Here is an 18,839-nt window from a genome sequence, read left to right as displayed (position 1 = left end):
GGTAAAGCACTTAGCTCAGTGCTTGTCATCCAATAAGCCCTAAGTAAGTGGTAACTGTTATATTAAAATGAGGTGATAGGAAGCAGAATTCACCTTTTCTTAATTTTTTATGAAAGCATATCTTGGAAGAACACCTAAGTGTATTTTCTGCGGAAAGGTACTTGGGTATTCTCACTCTAGTGATGTCAGGAATGCTGAGAAACAGGTGGAGGGAAACAAAAAGGGAGGAGGTGACACTGTTAAATGACATCCGGTCCACATGCTGGAGGTCAGATGGTTTTACAAAGCCACCTAAAGACTATTAACCAGAAGCAAACAAACCTGTGAACACCAATATAGGCATCTACTCTGTGTGACTTGGGTGTATTTCTAACTTCTCCCTGCTTCCATTTCCTCCTCTGTGAAACACCTCAGTTGGATAAAATGTGTTGGGTACCTGGCAGCTCTAAAATAACCAAGAGATAGTTAGATCTCTAGGTAGTTTTCCCTAGTTATAGAACACTGATTCTGTTACATATCAGAGATAACAAAAATGGGAGTTCTCTGCCTCACTCAGTTCATTGTTTGTGGCTTCAGAGTTACCCAGAAAAGGCAGGAATGGGGGTGGGAGGGAGACAGCAAAGACACCTGCTGTGCAGGTTACTTGATAAATGATCCTTTAATTAGCCCTTAGAATCTTAACAACTCCTTGGTTAAAAATTAGTTATTCATTTGTCAACATTTCTGTAGGAAACCTGATAGACTTGCTACCAGGAATTCTATAATCTCTTACATAGAAACAATGGTTCTTTTTTTTTTTTAAGATTTTATTTATTTATTCATCAGAGACACACATAGAGAGAAGCAGAGACACAGGCAGAGGGAGAAGCAGCCTCCATGCAGGGAGCCAGACGTGGGACTCGATCCCAGGACTCCAGGATCACGTCCTGAGCTGAAGGTGGCGCTAAACAGTTGAGCCACCTGGGCTGCCCAAAACAATGGTTCTCAACTTCTTCCCTGCCATAGCAAGTAAATTTCTAAATTTCCAAATGTTTTAAACAGATTTCACTGTCCAAATTTCAAGGAGATTGGAAGAGTGTATCCACACAGAACAGTCTTTTAGGAGAAAGCTTCATTGACTACGGATGTAGAAAGAATTAAGGAAGACAAGCAGGCAACAGAGAGAGAAGCAAGAGGATTGCACAGAACTTGAAAAGATCAAGACCAGCTGGCTAGTGAGGAATTTTGATTGGTAAAGGGCCAAAACTACAAGGGTAGGGAAGAGAAGGATAAGATTCAAATATATAAAAGAGGGTTTGCACAGGTAGAAGATGGATCAGGACAAATAGAGAAAAAAGTTTTCCTGCAACCATCAGCTGGGGCTCTTTAAAAAAAAAAAAAAAGATTTTACTTATTTATTCATGGGAGACACACAGAGAGAGGCAGAGACTCAAGCAAAGGGAGAAGCAGGCTCCACGCAGGAAGCCCGATGTGGGACTCGATCCCGGGACCCCAGGATCACACCTGAGCCAAAGGCAGACACTTAACCCTTGAGCCACCCAGGAGTGCCACAGATGGGGCTTCTTTTTTTTTTTTTAAGACTTCATTTATTTATTCATGAGAGACACCGAATAAGAGAGAGAGGCAGAGACCCAGGCAGAGGAAGAAGCAGGCTCCATGCAGGGAGCCCGACGTGTCTGTAGCCTGAGCACTGTACAGAAAAATACCTTGACAAACTGTACTAGTTAATGTTAAGATTTTGAAGCAATAATATTGCTTGTGATCTCTGCTTAAAAATTATCCAGTGTATCAGTAGAAACACTTGCTCAAATGAAAATTATGTAATATATTTTAATTTATAAATGCCTTTAAATGCTTATAAAAGCATTGTAAAATTAATTTTTCATTTACCATTGCAAAGATTGTATAAAAATATTTGATGAGGACTAACAAACATTAAATATTCTTTGAAATGGTTCTTTGTTTTCTCAAGTTTGTGTGAGTGTGTGTGTGTTTCCACAGGAATTATTTTTCAAAATTATAACAGAAATAAGAAAATGCTTTACACATGCTTTAAATATGTTTACAATCACTGTTAATATGTAGTTTACTAAAATGGTCATCTTACCAGTCGAAGTTCATTTATCTTAGTGTAACATAATGCTCTGTTATAAAATGCTACATAACTGTTTTTGTCCATATTGATAGCTGTAGTTAAATCTGTAATCGCTAACTTATAAGTCTACAAAGAAAAAAAGTAAATAGATAAGAATGGTTAATCATAATGGACTGAAATTTAATTGTAAAATAAAGTCTTGATTCTATCTGAATTTTTGGAACACTCATTTACCCATTCTGTGCATCATCTGTGAAATTAACACAATTAAGCTAATCTCTCACAGAATTAATTAAGATCTCTTGGTAGAATTATTATAATAATGTTTCTCCTACCTGCAAATAAAATTCAATATATAACTTAATTTAGATGATTATCTTATTGCCAATTTTGCAATACAGCTAAAAAAAAGATTATATTTCTTAGTAAAAGAGAAATAGGCCACATTCATCCAGCAAACATTCATGAAAGCTTGCTTACTTTTTTCACTCATACTGTTGTGTAACATAATGGTCATGTTTTCTACCCATGTTCTCTTTCATTTCCTCTTTGATGCATTTCTGATACCTTAGATTATTCATTTCTATAGATAGCAATTTTCATGCAATTAACGTAATACAAGGTCTTACCTTTGCTTTAAGGCATTATTTGCAAAATATTTCACATGAAATAGTTACAAAGAAAGGTCAGAAAAGAAAAGTATAGAGAAACAAAGTATTCCATGAAGTATCAATACTGCTCACACCATTCCAGTAATTTTCATTTAGGAATCAATTATAAACTCAAGCAATGATTTTGTTCTTAGTGTGTGTAACTGTATTATTTAAGATAGTAAAAGAGTAAAACATTTAAAACAACCCAAATGCCCAATAATAAAAATATACTATGGTAGATATTATTCAGTCATTGAAAGTGGTATCTTCAAAGATTGTGAGAAGCAAGACACAACAAAATCTCAACTTTGGAAAATACTTCATATTTTCAGGGAAAAAAAGACTAAATGTAAATAAACCAAAATACTCTCAGGAATTGTTATTTTATGGTGGGGATAATAGGTAATTTTAATCTTCTCCTTTATTCTCCTATGTATTTTCCAAATTCTTTGCAATGAATATACACTACTTTTTTAATAAGATAAATAACAAGTGCTGTTTAAAAAATAAATATCACTATTTTGTGAAAAATTATGAATTGAAATCCCTTTGATGTGCTGTGAAAGTATAAAGTGTTCTACCCAATTCTGTCCTTTATACCATAGTGATTCTCCTCTTACAGAGAAAAAAAAGGAAGCAAGTCATAACTTGGCATCTGAGCATCTGTCCACTATAAAATCTCAGTTAACAAGGTAGGAAACCACCCTACCTTGTTGTAGTATTTCAGAACTCCTCTGTAGATATAAGCACGCACACTCTGAGGATAAATTTTGATGGCTTCATTACAATTCAAGATTGCTTTGGAGTATCTGCCTTTCAAACCATAGAAGGCTACTCGGCTTAAGTATGCCTTTTCAGAGAAAGAGCGGAGGAAAGCAGGAATTGATATATTTTTTTAAGATTTTATTTATTTAATCATGAGAGACACAGAGTGAGAGAAGCAGAGACACAGGCAGAGGGAGAAGCAGGCCCCATGCAGGGAGCCCCATGTGACTCCACCTGGGTCTCCAGGATCACACCCCAGGCTGAAGGCACGCTAAACCACTGAGCCACCCGGGCTGCTCCTGATATTTTAATAAAAGCACCAATTCTTCCAAAATATATAGTAGTTTGAACAAATCTATACCATCTAAAGATGGTATAAAATACAGTCTTTTTTCCCTACTCTTTTATTAGAAAATATTTCAAACAGGTGCCTGGGTGGCTCATTCTGTTGAGCATCTGACACTAGGTTTCAGCTCAGGTCATGATCTCTCAGGGTCATGGCACCAAGCCCCAAGGAGTTTCTGTGATCAGTAGGGAGTCTGCTTGAGATTCTCTCTCTCTCTCTCCCTCTCTCTCTCTCTCTCTCTCTGCCCCTCCTCCCACTCATGACATACTCTCTCTCAAATAAATAAATCTTTTAAAAAATATTTTGAACATATAGAATAATTGAAAAAATAGTACAATGAACTCCCATATGACCTATTTGGATTCAATAATAATTATTTTGCAATATTTGTTGTATCTATTTTTTTCTCCACGATTGCCTCGTCCTGGTTTGCTGTGGATTCTCTCCTCGGTCCATCATGTTGCTGCCAACTCCAGAGGCCACCAAAAAGGGGCAGAGCGAATGCAGGTGGCCCGGTGGCCCCTGGGACCTGCTTGGAGCCCTGCAGGGCCTGAGGGGCATGGGGAGGGCTGTGGCTGGAAGGGGTGTGGGCTGGGAGCATGTGCTCCATCCCCACCCCACTGTACATTGTCGTCGTTTCATTGTACAGAAAAATATTTCTATATTTGCAATGTTTGCTTATTTGAAAATAAGTTGTAGACATCATAAAACTTCAACCCCAGGTTTTCCATTATGCAAACATTCTCCTGCATAAGCACACTACCCTTATACATCTGAGAAAATTAATAGTATTTCTCTAAAATCATCTAATATTTAGTATACTCAAATTTCATAGGCTTTTAAAATCAGGATCCAATCAAGCTTCACCTATTGAATTTCGTGTTATCTCTACAGTCTCTTAAAAGGCAGGAATAAATGTGATAGCAAAATGCAAAGTAAATAAAATTAATAATAGTACATAAAATTATAATTGTTAGTAGGTACAACAAAATAGTAGCAATATTTATAAACATTACAATTCATGAAGCACTTTTACATAATCACTGTTGAAAACAAAATTTTTAGTTCAAGAGGAAATACAGATATATGAATTATCAAAACACAGCTGAAAAGTAGGTATAAGTAACTGATTCTTGCTAACTAATAATAACGACATATAAAGATTTAATAGTTTTAACAAATTTGACACACCCTCCAAATCACTGAAATTGTTCATTTAAATACCTGGTAATGTTTTGGATTGAGGGTAATTGCATGATTAAAGTCCAAGATTGAGCTGTCCTTTTGGAGTTTTACTTTACAAAGCCCACGTTGATAAAAGCCTTCTGCAAAACCAGGATTTGCTTTCACAGCTTTCGTAAAACAATCAAAGGCCTAGAAGAGTATTTTGTTAAGTCAGGTTTATTACTATAATTTATACGTCCCTTTACTCCCAGATTAATATCAAATAATCTATGTTGCTAGATAGCAGTACTTTTGGAAGTATAATTTCGATATTTTTCATATTATGTTTATTCAAAGAAATCACAACCTATACAATTATTTTCCATGAGGGCCCAAGAACCATAGCAAATACATAGTTATGAAATTTCCAAACAATAGAACTCTAAAATTTTTCCCAACATTGTAAAGCAAAGGTTGGTTTGTTCTGGCTGTCCAAAAGGGCTAAAAACACAGAAAAGATTTCTAATTAATCTTATATTTATTGGAATTTCCTAATGGAACAACTAATCTAGTGCAACTCTTTTTCAAGTTTATAGGGATGCAAGACCCTATGAATACAAAGACTGGAATGGTATGTGTGTATGTATGTGTGTGTGTGCGTGCATGCACATGTGCCTGTGCATGTCCATGTCTATATGTCTGTCTGTAGAGAGATGAAATTATGGAATATCCAGTATTAGCCATTGTAAAATAACTATTTTATTTATTTATCACATCACTAACAATTTTAAAATAGAGTCTGCTTGAGATTCTCTCTCCCTATCCATCTGCCCCTCTTCCATTCACTCTCTAAATAAATAAATAAATAAATAAATAAATAAATAAATAAAATCTTTAAAAAAATAAAAATAAAGCACTTATAATTTAATGAGTAAATTCATGTCAATGTGATGAAAATATTCTGCTATAATAATTTCCTACAGTTAGATTTACTTTTTTGGTAGGAAACACATTAGTCTTTGGAATACTGTTGACAAGTATCAAATAAAATGTGTTAAATAAATAAAACAATATAGTAGGCATTGCAGAGTGCACACTATTAGAAGCACACTTTTATAAGAAATTGGTCTAATCACTCACTCTATAGGTAGCCTTCAGAAATAGAACTGAATGCAAGCAATCACAATTTCTAAAATCACAAATAACTATGCTTCTAAATATACAAAATACCATTTGTATATTGCCTTCCTCCATGTAACAAAGACCCAAGTTATACAGACAGTCTGCTGAAGCTGCTATGGCATTTGGTCCTTTATCAGAATGAGAAAAAATATCCAACGCCTTTTTAAACATTCTCACAGCTTCCTAGAATGGTTACAAAAAAAAAAAAAAAAAAAGATGGAAGAGAATATTTCTTTCTAGTATTTATTTAACAATGACAGCTTTAAACATTATAAGGAATCCTGAGCACACAGTCCTACTCTCATTTTACCCTAGGTACACCAGCCTGGTAAAGACACAGGCCTTGTCATTGCACCACCAGGTGAGGACAGAGGTGCAGAATATGATGGCAGGGAATCCCACACCAAGGTGCCTCTACAATTTGCTACTTCAGCAGGCTTATACATGTGCATTTTTAAAACTATAATTTCTAAATTCTAAAGATTATTTTCCTGTAGTCTAAAATCAAATTTATTGACTAGTTTATGGTCAATTTTTTAGTAATTTTCCTGGAAGAAATAGTAGACAGCTATTAAATAGTAAGGGATAATATCTGATGTCGTTTTAATTAACCTTTATTTTGTCTTACTGTGTTCCTAATGGGATTCCACTGGCACCAGGAAATAAACTAACATCAAAAATCACCCATTTAAACTATTTAGTCAACATAATTGAAATTCAGTAATGAAAAAAATTCAATTTTCCAGATAGAAATGACTTTTTATAGTAAGCTAATAGATGTATATATCTATATGGAGATACAAATATTTGTGACTCTTTAGCTCACTTTCTTAATTATATTAAATTACTAAAAACACATGAGATTTCGCTTGGATGTGCTAAGTGTCCTCTGTGCCCCCACTTAGCATTTACTTCATATATTTACAGCCCATCTTTACATCTTCATTCTCAGCACATGACCTTGCTGTAGAAAAAATGCATCACATTCTTTCCCCATTTCCCTCATTATTTTTCAATGTATCTATATCTTCCCCCATCTCCATCTTTTTTCTCTCTTGTCTTTGAATGGTTTCCTTCTCCTCCCTTTGAGAACTAATTCCTCAAACTGTGTCCCTGACTCCCACTCTGCGCAAACACAAGTTATTTCCTTCCTCTTCTAAATTACTGCCCTTTCATTATCTCTTTGAATCCATAAAGTCTTCTGTCCCATTTAAATTAAAGTGAACACATCTTCACTACCTCTTGGAGCTGATGTCCTACTTGTCTCTTCTTCACTACTCTGAAAAGACTCCTGGGGAAGCTCTGGAGGGGCTTACAGGTAAGGCATACTTACATTCTAAATAGAGTAGTGCAGCTGTTGTGTTGGAAGAGTGCAACACTGCTGCTATCATTCTAGCAAAATAAAAATATGCTTTGGACTAGGATAATAACCATAGAAATAGAGAAAGGAAGTAGAATTGAGAGATATTTAGAATGAATCAAGAGAACATCACTATTGATTGGATAGAAAAGGGCAATCAAAGATAACTCCAGGTTTCTACAGAGCAATAAGTAGGGGGAGAGGAGGTTAAATTAAATATGAATATTCCAAAAGAAATTCAATATAATAAAGGTGTCAATTCTCCCTAAAATAACCTAGGGATTAAATACAATTCAATCAAAATTTTGACAGATTTTTTTAACAGATCTTGATAAGCTAAATTTAAAATGCATATAGTAGAGTAAAGGCCCAAGAATAACCAGGAATTTCCTAGAGAAGAATATGGTATAAGAACTAGCTCTACCAGGTATCAAGAATAACAATAAAATTATAATAATTAACTATAATAATAATTAAGACATTGTAGGGGCACCTGGGTAGCTCAGTTGGTTGAGCATCCTACTCTTGATTTTGGCTCAGGTCACAATTTCAGGGTCCTGAGCTTGCATTGAGCCTGCGGCTCATTGGGGAGTCAGCTTGAGATTCTCTCTCTCTCCTTCTCCCTCTGCCCCCCACCCCCACTCTCTCTCTCCTTCTAAAAATAAATAAAAGTTTAAAAAAAGGCATTGTTCTATTGGGTCAGGGATAGAGAAACTGACCAAAAGAACAGAATAGAGAGCCCAAAACCAGATTTGCACATACATGAATACTTATAACCAATAGATGTACCACTTCTGATCTTTGGGTTGAGAGAACATTTCAATAAATGATACTAGAACACTTGAATATCCATATAGGGAAAATTGATATTTTATCACTTATCTCATACTAAAGAAATCAACTTAAGTTAGTCTTCAATGGAAAAAGCAAAAGTTTTAAGCTTTTAAAAGAAAATATGGAAGGATATCTGTATGACCTTGGGATAGGGAAAAACTTCTTAAACAAGAATTTTTTAAAGCCATGATGATAAAACAAAAAAAATGTATTTATACTACTATATTAAAATTAAGAACCTCTCTAAAACCAGCCACAAAATGCAAGATGCATGGCACACACAACTATCAACCAATTTAATTTTTTAATGCCTAAAATCAATATGAACAAGACAAACAAAAAATATGTTTAAGATGTTGATAGGACAGGAAATATGAGTGGTTAACAAACATATAAGAAGACATTCAATCTGTACTCAAACAGAGGAATGTGAATTAAAACCACATGAAACACCAGTTTTTATCTACCAAATTGACAATAATAAAGCCTGATAACCAATTACAGTAGAGGATACAGATCAACAGGCACACACATACATGACAGGTAGGATAATAAATTGGTACAAACCCATGTAATAATGTGTCACTCTCTTTTTTTAATGAAAAATAATTTTATTGAAAAGCCAATAAAATATTTGTATGTTTTTTAAAAAGAATTTATTTAAATTCAATTTGTCAGCATATAGTATAACACCTAGTGCTCATCCCATCAAGTGCCCTCCTCAGTGTCCATCACTCAATCACCCCATTCCTCCAACCACTTCCCCTTCTGCCACCCTTTGTTTTTTCCCAGAGTTAGGAATAATGTGTCACTTTATTGAAAGTTAAATATTTACATTCAAAAGTTAAATATTTCTAGGCTAGGAATATAGCCTAGAAAACTACTCCACATGTTAACAGAAAACATGAAAAAGAGTATTTATAGCAGCCCTACTCTCAAGAGGAAAAGGAATAATCCAAATGTTAACACAAGAATCAATAAATGAATATTATAATTTAGTTTTATTAAAAAAGTATGTAAGCCTTAGTATTCAAAGCACAATATAAAAATTCTATTAATAAGTTTAATAAGTGTTACACAAGACTTTTCACCTTGTTTCTCTTGGCCTTCATTTGGGCTTTTGCTAATAGAGTATACATGGTGAGCTCAGGCCTATTCAAAGTAATCCTATCCAAGACCTGAATGGCTTTGTCATGGTTTTCACAAAATGAATAAATGAGTGCTTGCTGTATAGGACTCAACTCAATGAGACCTAAAAGGAAAAGAAAGTTTATCAATACCTTTGCCAAATATCTAGGATTTAGAATATAATTATTTTAAGGAAGTCAAGCAATTCAATAATTTACCTTTGTAATATGGAGTAATAAATCAACACTATACTAAAATCTATTCACCACCAACAAACAATAAGACATTCCAATTACAGACAACAAAAGCTAGAAAATAAAAGTATAACCCTGACATCTCCTATAATAATCTCTCACAAAACTCACTTCATTATGAAGCATTTAATAGTTGACTATGTATATGTGAAACTGATGATATACAGTTTCAAAATCTATCCTTGATCAAATAAACATTTCATGTTATCCATATATAGCTATTGCAAACAATGTAAACATTTTTAGGCAATAATTATTTTTAAATTAAGACAATAATAATTTTGCATTATTTATATTTACCTTTGTTCATTTCTGCTACTTGATAAATAGTAAACTTTGCAAGATTATAACATTTCATCATAAGAAGATATTGTCCTCTGGAAGAAATAATACCTTTTTGATTCTAAGCAGTTAAAAATAATTTTTCTAAAGTAAATTTCTTATAACAAGTTATTTAAATTTTTATAATTATAATACTTATTCTTACTTACATATGAAAGATAAAACAATGCAAAAATTATAATAAACATTTTATGTAGTCTAAATAGACTAATCAGCATGCAGATATAATGAAAAACAATTTAGGAAAAGTGAAGCTGAAAGAAAAATACTCAAATCTTTTTCCTATTATCTGTATTTTAAATCTTATACTCTAAACCCACAGCTAACATCATACTCAGTGGTGAAAAACTAAAACTTTTCTAGTAAGATCAGAAATAAGACACGAATGCCCATTCTTGCCACTTTCATTTAACATAAAAGTCCTTGCCACAGTAATCAGGCAAGAAAAAGAAATAAAGGCACCCAAATTAGAAAAGAAGAAGTAAAACTCTCACTATTAACAGATGACATGATACTATATAGAGAGAACTCTAAAGACTCCGAAAATAAACTATAAGAACTAATAAATGAATTCAGTAAAGTTGCAGGATACAAAATGAATATACAAAAATCTTTTATGTTTCTATACACTAAATAATGGATGATCAGAAAGAGAAAATTTTTTAAATCCCATTTGCAATTGCTTCACAAAGAATCAAATTCCTAGGAATGAATTAAACCAAGGAGGTAAAAGATTTGTACTCTGAAAACAATGGAACACAAATAAATGGAAAGATATTCAGTATTTATAGATGGAAAGTTAATATTATTAAAAAGTCCATACTACCCAAAGGAATATAGAAATTCAATGCAATCCATACCAAAATACCAATAGCTTTTTTCATAAAACTAGAACAAATAACCCTAAAATTTGTATGAAACTACAAATAGCCTAAGTAATCTTGAGAAAGAACAAAGCTGGAAATGTCATGCTCCCTGATTTCAAATTTACTAAAAAGCTATAGTAATCAAAGCAGTGTGGTACTGGCACAAAAATAGACAACATACTCATTGGTCAATGGAAAAGAATAGAGAACCCAGATATACACACATATTTGTATGGTCAGTCAATCTATGAAAAAGGAGGCAAGATTATACAATAGAGAAAAGATAGTCTTTTTAATAAGTGGTGCTGGGAACACTAGACAGCTATATGCAAAAGAATGAAATTGGAACACCTTCTTACACCACAAAAATAAAATGAATCAAAGACTTTACCTAATGTGAAACCTGAAACTAAACAAAAACATAGGCCAAAAACTGTTATTCGCCCTAGCAATATTTTTTTTTTTTGGATTTGTCTCCTCAGACAAAGGAAACAATAGCAAAAGCAAACAAATGGAACTATATTGAACTAAAAAGCCTTTGCATGGCAAAGGAAACCATTAACAAAATGAAAAGTCAACCTACTGATTGGGAGAAGATATTTGCAAATGCTATATCTGATAAGGGGTTTATATTCAAAATATATAAAGAATTCATACAACTCAACATGGAAAAGATTAATCTGATTAAAAATGGGCAAAGGACCTGAATAGACATTTTTCCAAAGAAGACATGTGGATGGCCAATGGGCACATGAAAGGATGCTCAACATCACTAATCATTGGGGAAATACAAATCAAACCCACAATGAGATATTATCTTACACCTGTCAGATGGCTATTATTAAAAAGACAAGAAATAACAAGTATTGATGAGGATGTGGAGAAAAGGGAACCCTTGTGCACTTTTGATAGGAATCAAAATTAGTACAGCCACTATGGAAAACAGTATGGAAGTTCCTCAGAAAATTAAAAATAGAAATACCATATGGCCCAGCAATATTGAGTATTTATCCAAAGAAAATGAAAACACTAATTCAAAAGAATATATGCACCATTATGTCATTGCAGCATTATTTACCATACCTAAGATATGGTAGCAATCTAAGTGTTCGTCAATAGATGAATAAGTAAAGATATTGTGTGTGTGTGTGTGTGTGTGTATACATACATACACACAATGGAATATTACTCATTCATTTAAAAAAATGAGATCTTGCCATTTGGGACAACATGAATGGACCTAGAAGGTATTATGCTAAGTGAAATAAGTTAGACTGAAAAAAGACAAATACCATATGATTTCACTTATATAAGGGATCCAAAAATCAAATGAACAAACAACAAAAGCAGAAACAAACCCATAAATACAGAGAACTGGTGCTTGCCAGAAGGGGGAATAGGGGGATGGGCCAAAAGAAGTACAGGCTTCTAGTTATGAAATGAATAAATCATAGAGATGAAAGGTACAGCATAGGAAATACAGTTAATAGTATTGTAATAGTATTATTTGTTTGGTAGCTACACTTGCGGTAAGCACAGAACAAGGTATAGAGTTATTGAATCACTATGTTGCACACCTGAAACTAATATAACATTGTGTACCAACTACACTTCAATTTTTTAAAAGATTTATTTATTTATTTATTTATTTATTTATTTATTTATTCATTCATTCATTATAGACAGACAGAGAGGCAGAGACACAGGCAGAGGAAGAAGCAGGCTCCATGCCGGGAGCCTGACGCTGGACTCGATCCCAGGACTCCAGGATCGCACCCTGGGCCAAAAGCAGGCGCTAAACCGCTGAGCCACCCAGGGATCCCCTACACTTCAATTTTTAAGAAGATAGGGTATATATGTGCAATGGATATTATTCAGCCATAAAAATTTCACCTGTCCCCCCACACCCATCTCCCCTCTGGTAACCATCTGTTTGTTCTCTATAGTTAAGAGTCTGTGTTTTGGTTTGTATCTTTTCTCTCCTTTTTAAATTTCACATGTGAATGAAATCGTATGGTATTTGTCTTTCTCTGACTGGCTAGTTTATTTTGCTTAACATTATACTCTCTAGATCCATCAATATTGTTGCAAATGGCACAATTTCATTCTTTTTATGCCTGAGTAATATTCCACCGTATATATACCTATCTTTACCCCTTCATCTATCTTGGGCTGCTTCTAGGTTGGCTATTGTAAATAATGCTGCAATAAACAAAGAGACGTATATACATCTCTGATTTTGTGTTCTTGTATTCTTTGGATAAATACTCAGTAGTGGGATTACTGGATCATACCACATTTTAAACAGCTGTGTTTTGATACAAAGATACAGCAAAGATAAGGATTTGGTTATTTTATAACATAAGTTATAAATACAGTAGCTATATCTGACTTGCTAGTTGGAAGATGGTCATTCCTGGGAGATTAAGTGTAAAAAGAGGAGGCTAGACGGATCAAGAGGCAAGTAATGATCCCAACAGTTAGCTCATGTGCTAAGCTATCCCAAGAAGAACTCCATTTCTATGTTCATACCTTATTATATACAATTGGATTCCATCTGGCTGAAGGTGGATAGCACGAGATAACTCTCTTACCGCCTTTTTCAATTTATGCAACTATTGAGCAATAAACAGAAACTTTGCTTAAGATAAATATTGATTGCTTCCCTTCTATTTCCCTCCCACCCTTCAGTACAGAAATTTTGCAAAAACATCTCCCAATACACATTTTTTTAAAAAATCATCAAAGCAAATAGGATACAGAAAAGTTATTAAGAAGTTTGTGATGCAAAGTCTTTGGTTTTTCTAAAACCATCTATCTTTAATTTTGAAGAATGATTACACATACCCACACACACATATATATAATTTTACATAAAATGTGATTATATCATACTTTCCAGTTTGTTTTCCCTTCCCACTTAGCTTTTTGGCCTCTCTCCTTCAACTAGAACACCTTTCCTACTAAACTAGAAAGGAAGGTAAAATAAAAACTAAGGTAAATTCCACTTCAAAATAACGGAGTCAATGGGCACCTGGAGACTCAGTCAGTTAAGTGACCAACTCTTGATTTCAGGTCAGGTTATGATCTCAGGATCACGAAATCGAGCCCCACATCAGGCTCCGTGCTCAGCACAAAGAGTCTGCTTGAGATCCTCTCTCCCTCTTCCTCTGTTTCTCCCCACCTGCTTGCACACACACACACTCTTTCCCTCTAAATAAATAAATAAAATCTTTTAAAAAGATAAGAGAGGAAAAATAAGCTTGCACTTAATAAGTAAATGAACAAAACAAAATACAAGGATAATGGAAATTATATGTTTAAAATTAATATATAATGAAAAGTAAACATTGATTCTTTCCTTAATACAGGTTTCAGGAGCATGATCTGGATTTGTACAAACATGGGAACAAAAACCTGCTGTCACTGGGAATATCATAAAAGGAGGACTATAGAGACCCAAGCAAAATGATCCTAGGACATCAGCAACTCTCTTACAACAATGACATAGTGATACAAAGAGGAGAATGCACAGAACTAATTTGTGAGCAGAAGTAGGCAGTATCTGTTGAAATGCTACAAGCTGTTTGGAGGAAATAGTGGGTGGATTCAAAAGAAGGAACTCAAAAGTAGGGGGGTTGAGATGTGTTTAAATAAATTTGAGAATTTCCATGGAAATTCACTGCTTCTCAAGCTGACCCTGCTCAGTTTGGTATAATTGATAAGCCATCTTAGTCTTCTTATATCTGCATTGTTCCACTTGTTCCAATATCTATGCATTGAGGAAAGTCTATTTGGGAAAGATGGAGGCTCACTGTCTGAACTTTATAAGCTGTCCTGAGGTGGGACTTCTCCAGGCAATCTTAGATTAGATTCACTCTGGAGGCTGAACTCACATAGGTATATGCATTCTTCTATATATAAACACAGGGTTTGATTTGCCATTGTTTTCTTTACATGGGATCATACCATACACACTTGACATCTTTTCTGATTCTTGCTTTTCTTATTCAACAGTATCTCATGGAAACCCCACTAAGTCAACTGGTATAGTTATAATCACTCTTTTATTGACTACATAATATTCTATGGTGTGACTACAACATAATTTATTCAACCATTACTGCATAGAGACTTTCCTCTGCAGAATAATGAGACTTTGAGCATATGTCCTTATACCCTGATATCATGCTGGTGCTTTGGTTTGTTAAGTGTGCCCAGAGGAAGTTCCAACTTCGCCCAAAGCCCTTAGCTCCATCAACATGGAGTTAAGCAAAAGGACCACTCATCATAAGTATGTCCTCAACAATAGTTCAGAGCAAACTTTCTCTGGGGACAATACTAAGTCTGCCCTGGGTCTTCCACTTCCATAATCAGGGAGGGAAAGACTTTGAGTTGGACTCTAGTCACAGTGGGTCCTCAGATGTGGGTAATGGAGAACAGACCCTCTAGCCAACCCTCCATGGACAAACAGTCTGAGTAAGAAATAAACTTTTGTCATTTTATTATAGTGATTTTTAAGTGTTTTGGAGTTTGTGTGTGTGTGTGTGTGTCTACGTGTTTAACCACAGTACAAACTAGACTATCTAACTGCAACCATTGTGATCAGAGGACTTGTAGAGGACAAAGTCCTCTACAAGAAAGGTAATAAGGAACCAACTACTGTGGCTATTGTAGGCCTTTAGCTTTTTCAGGATTTAGCTTTTATTCTGAGTGCAAGGGAAGCTATTAAAGCGTTGTGGGCAAAGTGGAATAATCTGACTTATGTTTTTAACAGGATCATTATGGCTGCTGTATTGAAAATCCATCAAAAAGTAGTAAAGAACAGAAGCAAGAAGACCAAGAGGTCCCTGCAGTAACCCTGGTGAGGAATGAGTGTCGTGGACAGGATGATTAGAGGTGGAGTGGTAGATGGGGATATCTATCTTGAAAGGTAGAAACAACAATTAGTAGCATTTATCTCTGGAAAAGTTAGATTTGGTTGGAATCAGGGAGGACTTTTGCTATTTATTACATTGTTTGATGTCATAACACCAAAGATGAATTACATTTTTTAAATTTAAATAACTTGTAAATTTTTTAAAAATTTAAAGGTAAGTATGAATAAGATCTCATTATATGCACAGGTCCCATTCTACAAACCCACCCACTCACTAATACACATACACACACACACACACACACACACTCTCTCTCAAAACTAATAGACTCAAAATGTTCATAGTAGTTGTCTCTAGAGAATAAAATTATGGTTTTAAACTTATTTGCATACATATATTACATGAAATAAATATATATTAATTTTGTAATAAGGAAAAAAGTTATTATTTTTAAGTGAAAGACAAAAATTCATGTCTCATACTTTATACATAGGTAATTATAGTTTACTACATCTCCTTAATATTTATTGCTTGAAAATGCACTATTCTCTATAACTAACTGAAAAAAAATATATTAATATACTAAAATTATATTGAACAGGTAGATATCCAGAGAATTAAATCTTTTTTAAAAAAAAATCAAAATTTTCAAAACCTAAAATACCTTCTGATAGGTTTCTGCTCGACAAATATAGCTTTGAATATATAAAGGATCAAGTCTAATAGCCTCAGAAAAATGCCAAGTGGCTTCAAAGTAGTTATCCAAGTATAGTAGATGTATGAGGCCAATATTTATGTAAGCCAGAATAACAGTTCTAAAAAAAAATGAGAAAGCAAAATCTTGTTAGACATTTTAATTATTCTGAATGTTTTTCAATTTTGAATGAACCTAGTAAAATACATACATCAATATATATCAGGGTTTTTTAATGTTTTACTAAAGCAAAGTAAATCAATTAACTATTATTCTCTATTAAAAATTATAAACACCTTTATAAAATCCTTAGTAGAGAATCAACATTTATAGAGTTTATGCTAAGAAAAGAATTCCTGAAGTCCCCAGGCAATACTTCACTCTTCCTCAACTTAATCTTGATTATCTTGAATTTCAAGCTCAGTTCCTCTCAATTTAAATTTTCACCTCAGGCTATGTTGTAGTTGCCCTGAGTAACAGAAAAACAGTAATTTTCTTAAAGTCTGGGATTAAAAACCCTCTCCATGTAGGTATTAACCCAGCTTCTTTTCTATATCAAATAAATGCATTTTTGTCTTAGAGTCAAAAAATTTTCAATATAGAAATGGTTTAGAAATTACTTTGTGTGATGCCTCTATTTCAAAGTGAGAACTACGTATCCTATAGCCCAGCTTCCTTAGAAGCCTGGACCCTTTGCCTAAAAAACATCAAATTTCGTACTACCCATTTTTTGGCTTTTTTGCAATTGAAACCCCCTACCCTTCCTGGCTCAAAAATATCCAAAAGAAAACTGCTGTGGCCATTATGGAGCCAGTTTCCATGACTTCTCTGAGTCTACCTTAAAGTTTACCTTCAATAAGCTAGGTAAACAGTCTACTGGTTGGCATGGGATTGGCATGGTTTGTTACTTTTTTTTATACCTTTCATTTTAATGAATGTTTCATTGAAAAGAAAGGAAATTAATTCATTCTGTGTTTCACAGCTGATGTTTCTGACCAGTGTGTGCAACTTTCAGTCTTTGTTTCTTCCTGAACCTACATTCTAATGGAATTTTTTTCTTTTGCTTTACTATGCAAAATGAAGTCAGATGTTCTAAATAGAGTTTCCTCCTATTGAGTCATATATTGTGCATAGCAATATCAAGCAGAATATTTTCTCCATTATTTTAAAAAGTTGGTGACAGTTTTTCATGAAGTTAACCTCAAAAAGCTCTAACTTGGGTTTCCCCATGCTGCTGTCACTAACTTTATGTTACTATCTGTGGATTGGACTCCTCTCAGATGCATTCAATTTCTAAAATTTGCAAAAGTATCTGAGGCAAATCGATGTTGGGAACAGGTCTTATTTTAGAAGTAGTCTTATTTTAGAAGTAAGTATTCTAATTCTAAGATTGCTTTACAATTGTCTCATTTTACAAGGTTATTAATGATGAGAGGAAAAGGTTTTGTCTTTCATTTTGTTTTTTTTCTTTATACAAAAGTGAAATCAATAAGAATAAAAGAAAAACATACCTTTCTAGAGAAATAACAGTTTCAAAGTCACAGATTGCCAGCAACCAAAGTTTTAGATCCGTATAGAGTATGCCCCGATGTAGAAAACAACTAAGATTCTCATAGCCATCATTTATGAGAGCTTAAAAATAAAAATATATATCTTATTCAGGTTCTGAACAAACATATCTGAGTTATATTTTTGTTTTTACCTTCATATTGCTTATTCTTACATTTTGACATTTTATAAAACATGTCTGTGATAAGTGTATTTATTTGGTGATTTAGAAATAGCATTCATATAAAAAATGTATGTGTTTATAAGTAACAGTGTGGCTATCAAGGTTCATAAACTTATTAAAACTGGAAGAAATCCTGGTGGTAATCTTGGATAGCCCACTCACTTCAGATTGAAGTGATGAAGAAGATGAACAGATTATGGTGCAAAGGCACTAGGTACATTGAACATGGTCATGATGCAAGTCAATGTCAAAGATGGAATCTAAACTCTGATTCACTTCAGTGGATTGCAGTCAGAAGGGCACCCTTGCCCTTGATGCCATTAATTATCAGGAGGGCATTGCTATTGATGCATTAATTATCAGGAGGGCATACCAAACAACTGGTACAACTCCAGACTGGGGCAGATGGCAGAGATCAGGATAATACTCAGCAACCAGGAAGGACAGCTCAAAGAGGCTACTCCATGGTACGCAGAACTTGCAATTCAAGCAAGCAACCTGACTATGCATGTCCCAAATAATAAGAGTGTGGGGCAAAAAGAAT

At 34.0% G+C, this 18,839-nt stretch overlaps 1 protein-coding gene across 7 annotated transcripts in view; it reads right to left on the bottom strand.

Annotated features, from left to right (window-relative positions):
• TTC6 (tetratricopeptide repeat domain 6) overlaps positions 1-18,839 on the bottom strand; it is a 184,608-nt gene that overhangs the window by 30,970 nt on the left and 134,799 nt on the right. For 5 of the 7 annotated variants that reach the window (XM_072838355.1, XM_072838358.1, XM_072838361.1 and 2 more), the window contains 9 exons: positions 18,075-18,195; positions 16,534-16,684; positions 13,522-13,604; positions 10,082-10,158; positions 9,491-9,651; positions 6,254-6,388; positions 5,084-5,233; positions 3,458-3,598; positions 2,108-2,221 (listed from right to left, as the gene is read on the bottom strand). In XM_072838355.1, the coding sequence (XP_072694456.1) occupies positions 2,108-2,221; positions 3,458-3,598; positions 5,084-5,233; positions 6,254-6,388; positions 9,491-9,651; positions 10,082-10,158; positions 13,522-13,604; positions 16,534-16,684; positions 18,075-18,195 (1,133 nt within the window). The remainder of the gene's footprint in view (positions 1-2,107; positions 2,222-3,457; positions 3,599-5,083; positions 5,234-6,253; positions 6,389-9,490; positions 9,652-10,081; positions 10,159-13,521; positions 13,605-16,533; positions 16,685-18,074; positions 18,196-18,839) is intronic. The other 2 variants (XM_072838356.1, XM_072838357.1) reach the window with 2 other exon arrangements.

The sequence above is a fragment of the Canis lupus genome, chromosome 9 (assembly GCF_048164855.1).
Source record: "Canis lupus baileyi chromosome 9, mCanLup2.hap1, whole genome shotgun sequence".
NCBI classification, from domain to species: Eukaryota; Metazoa; Chordata; class Mammalia; order Carnivora; family Canidae; genus Canis; species Canis lupus.
This window is presented reverse-complemented; position numbering and strand designations above follow the sequence as displayed.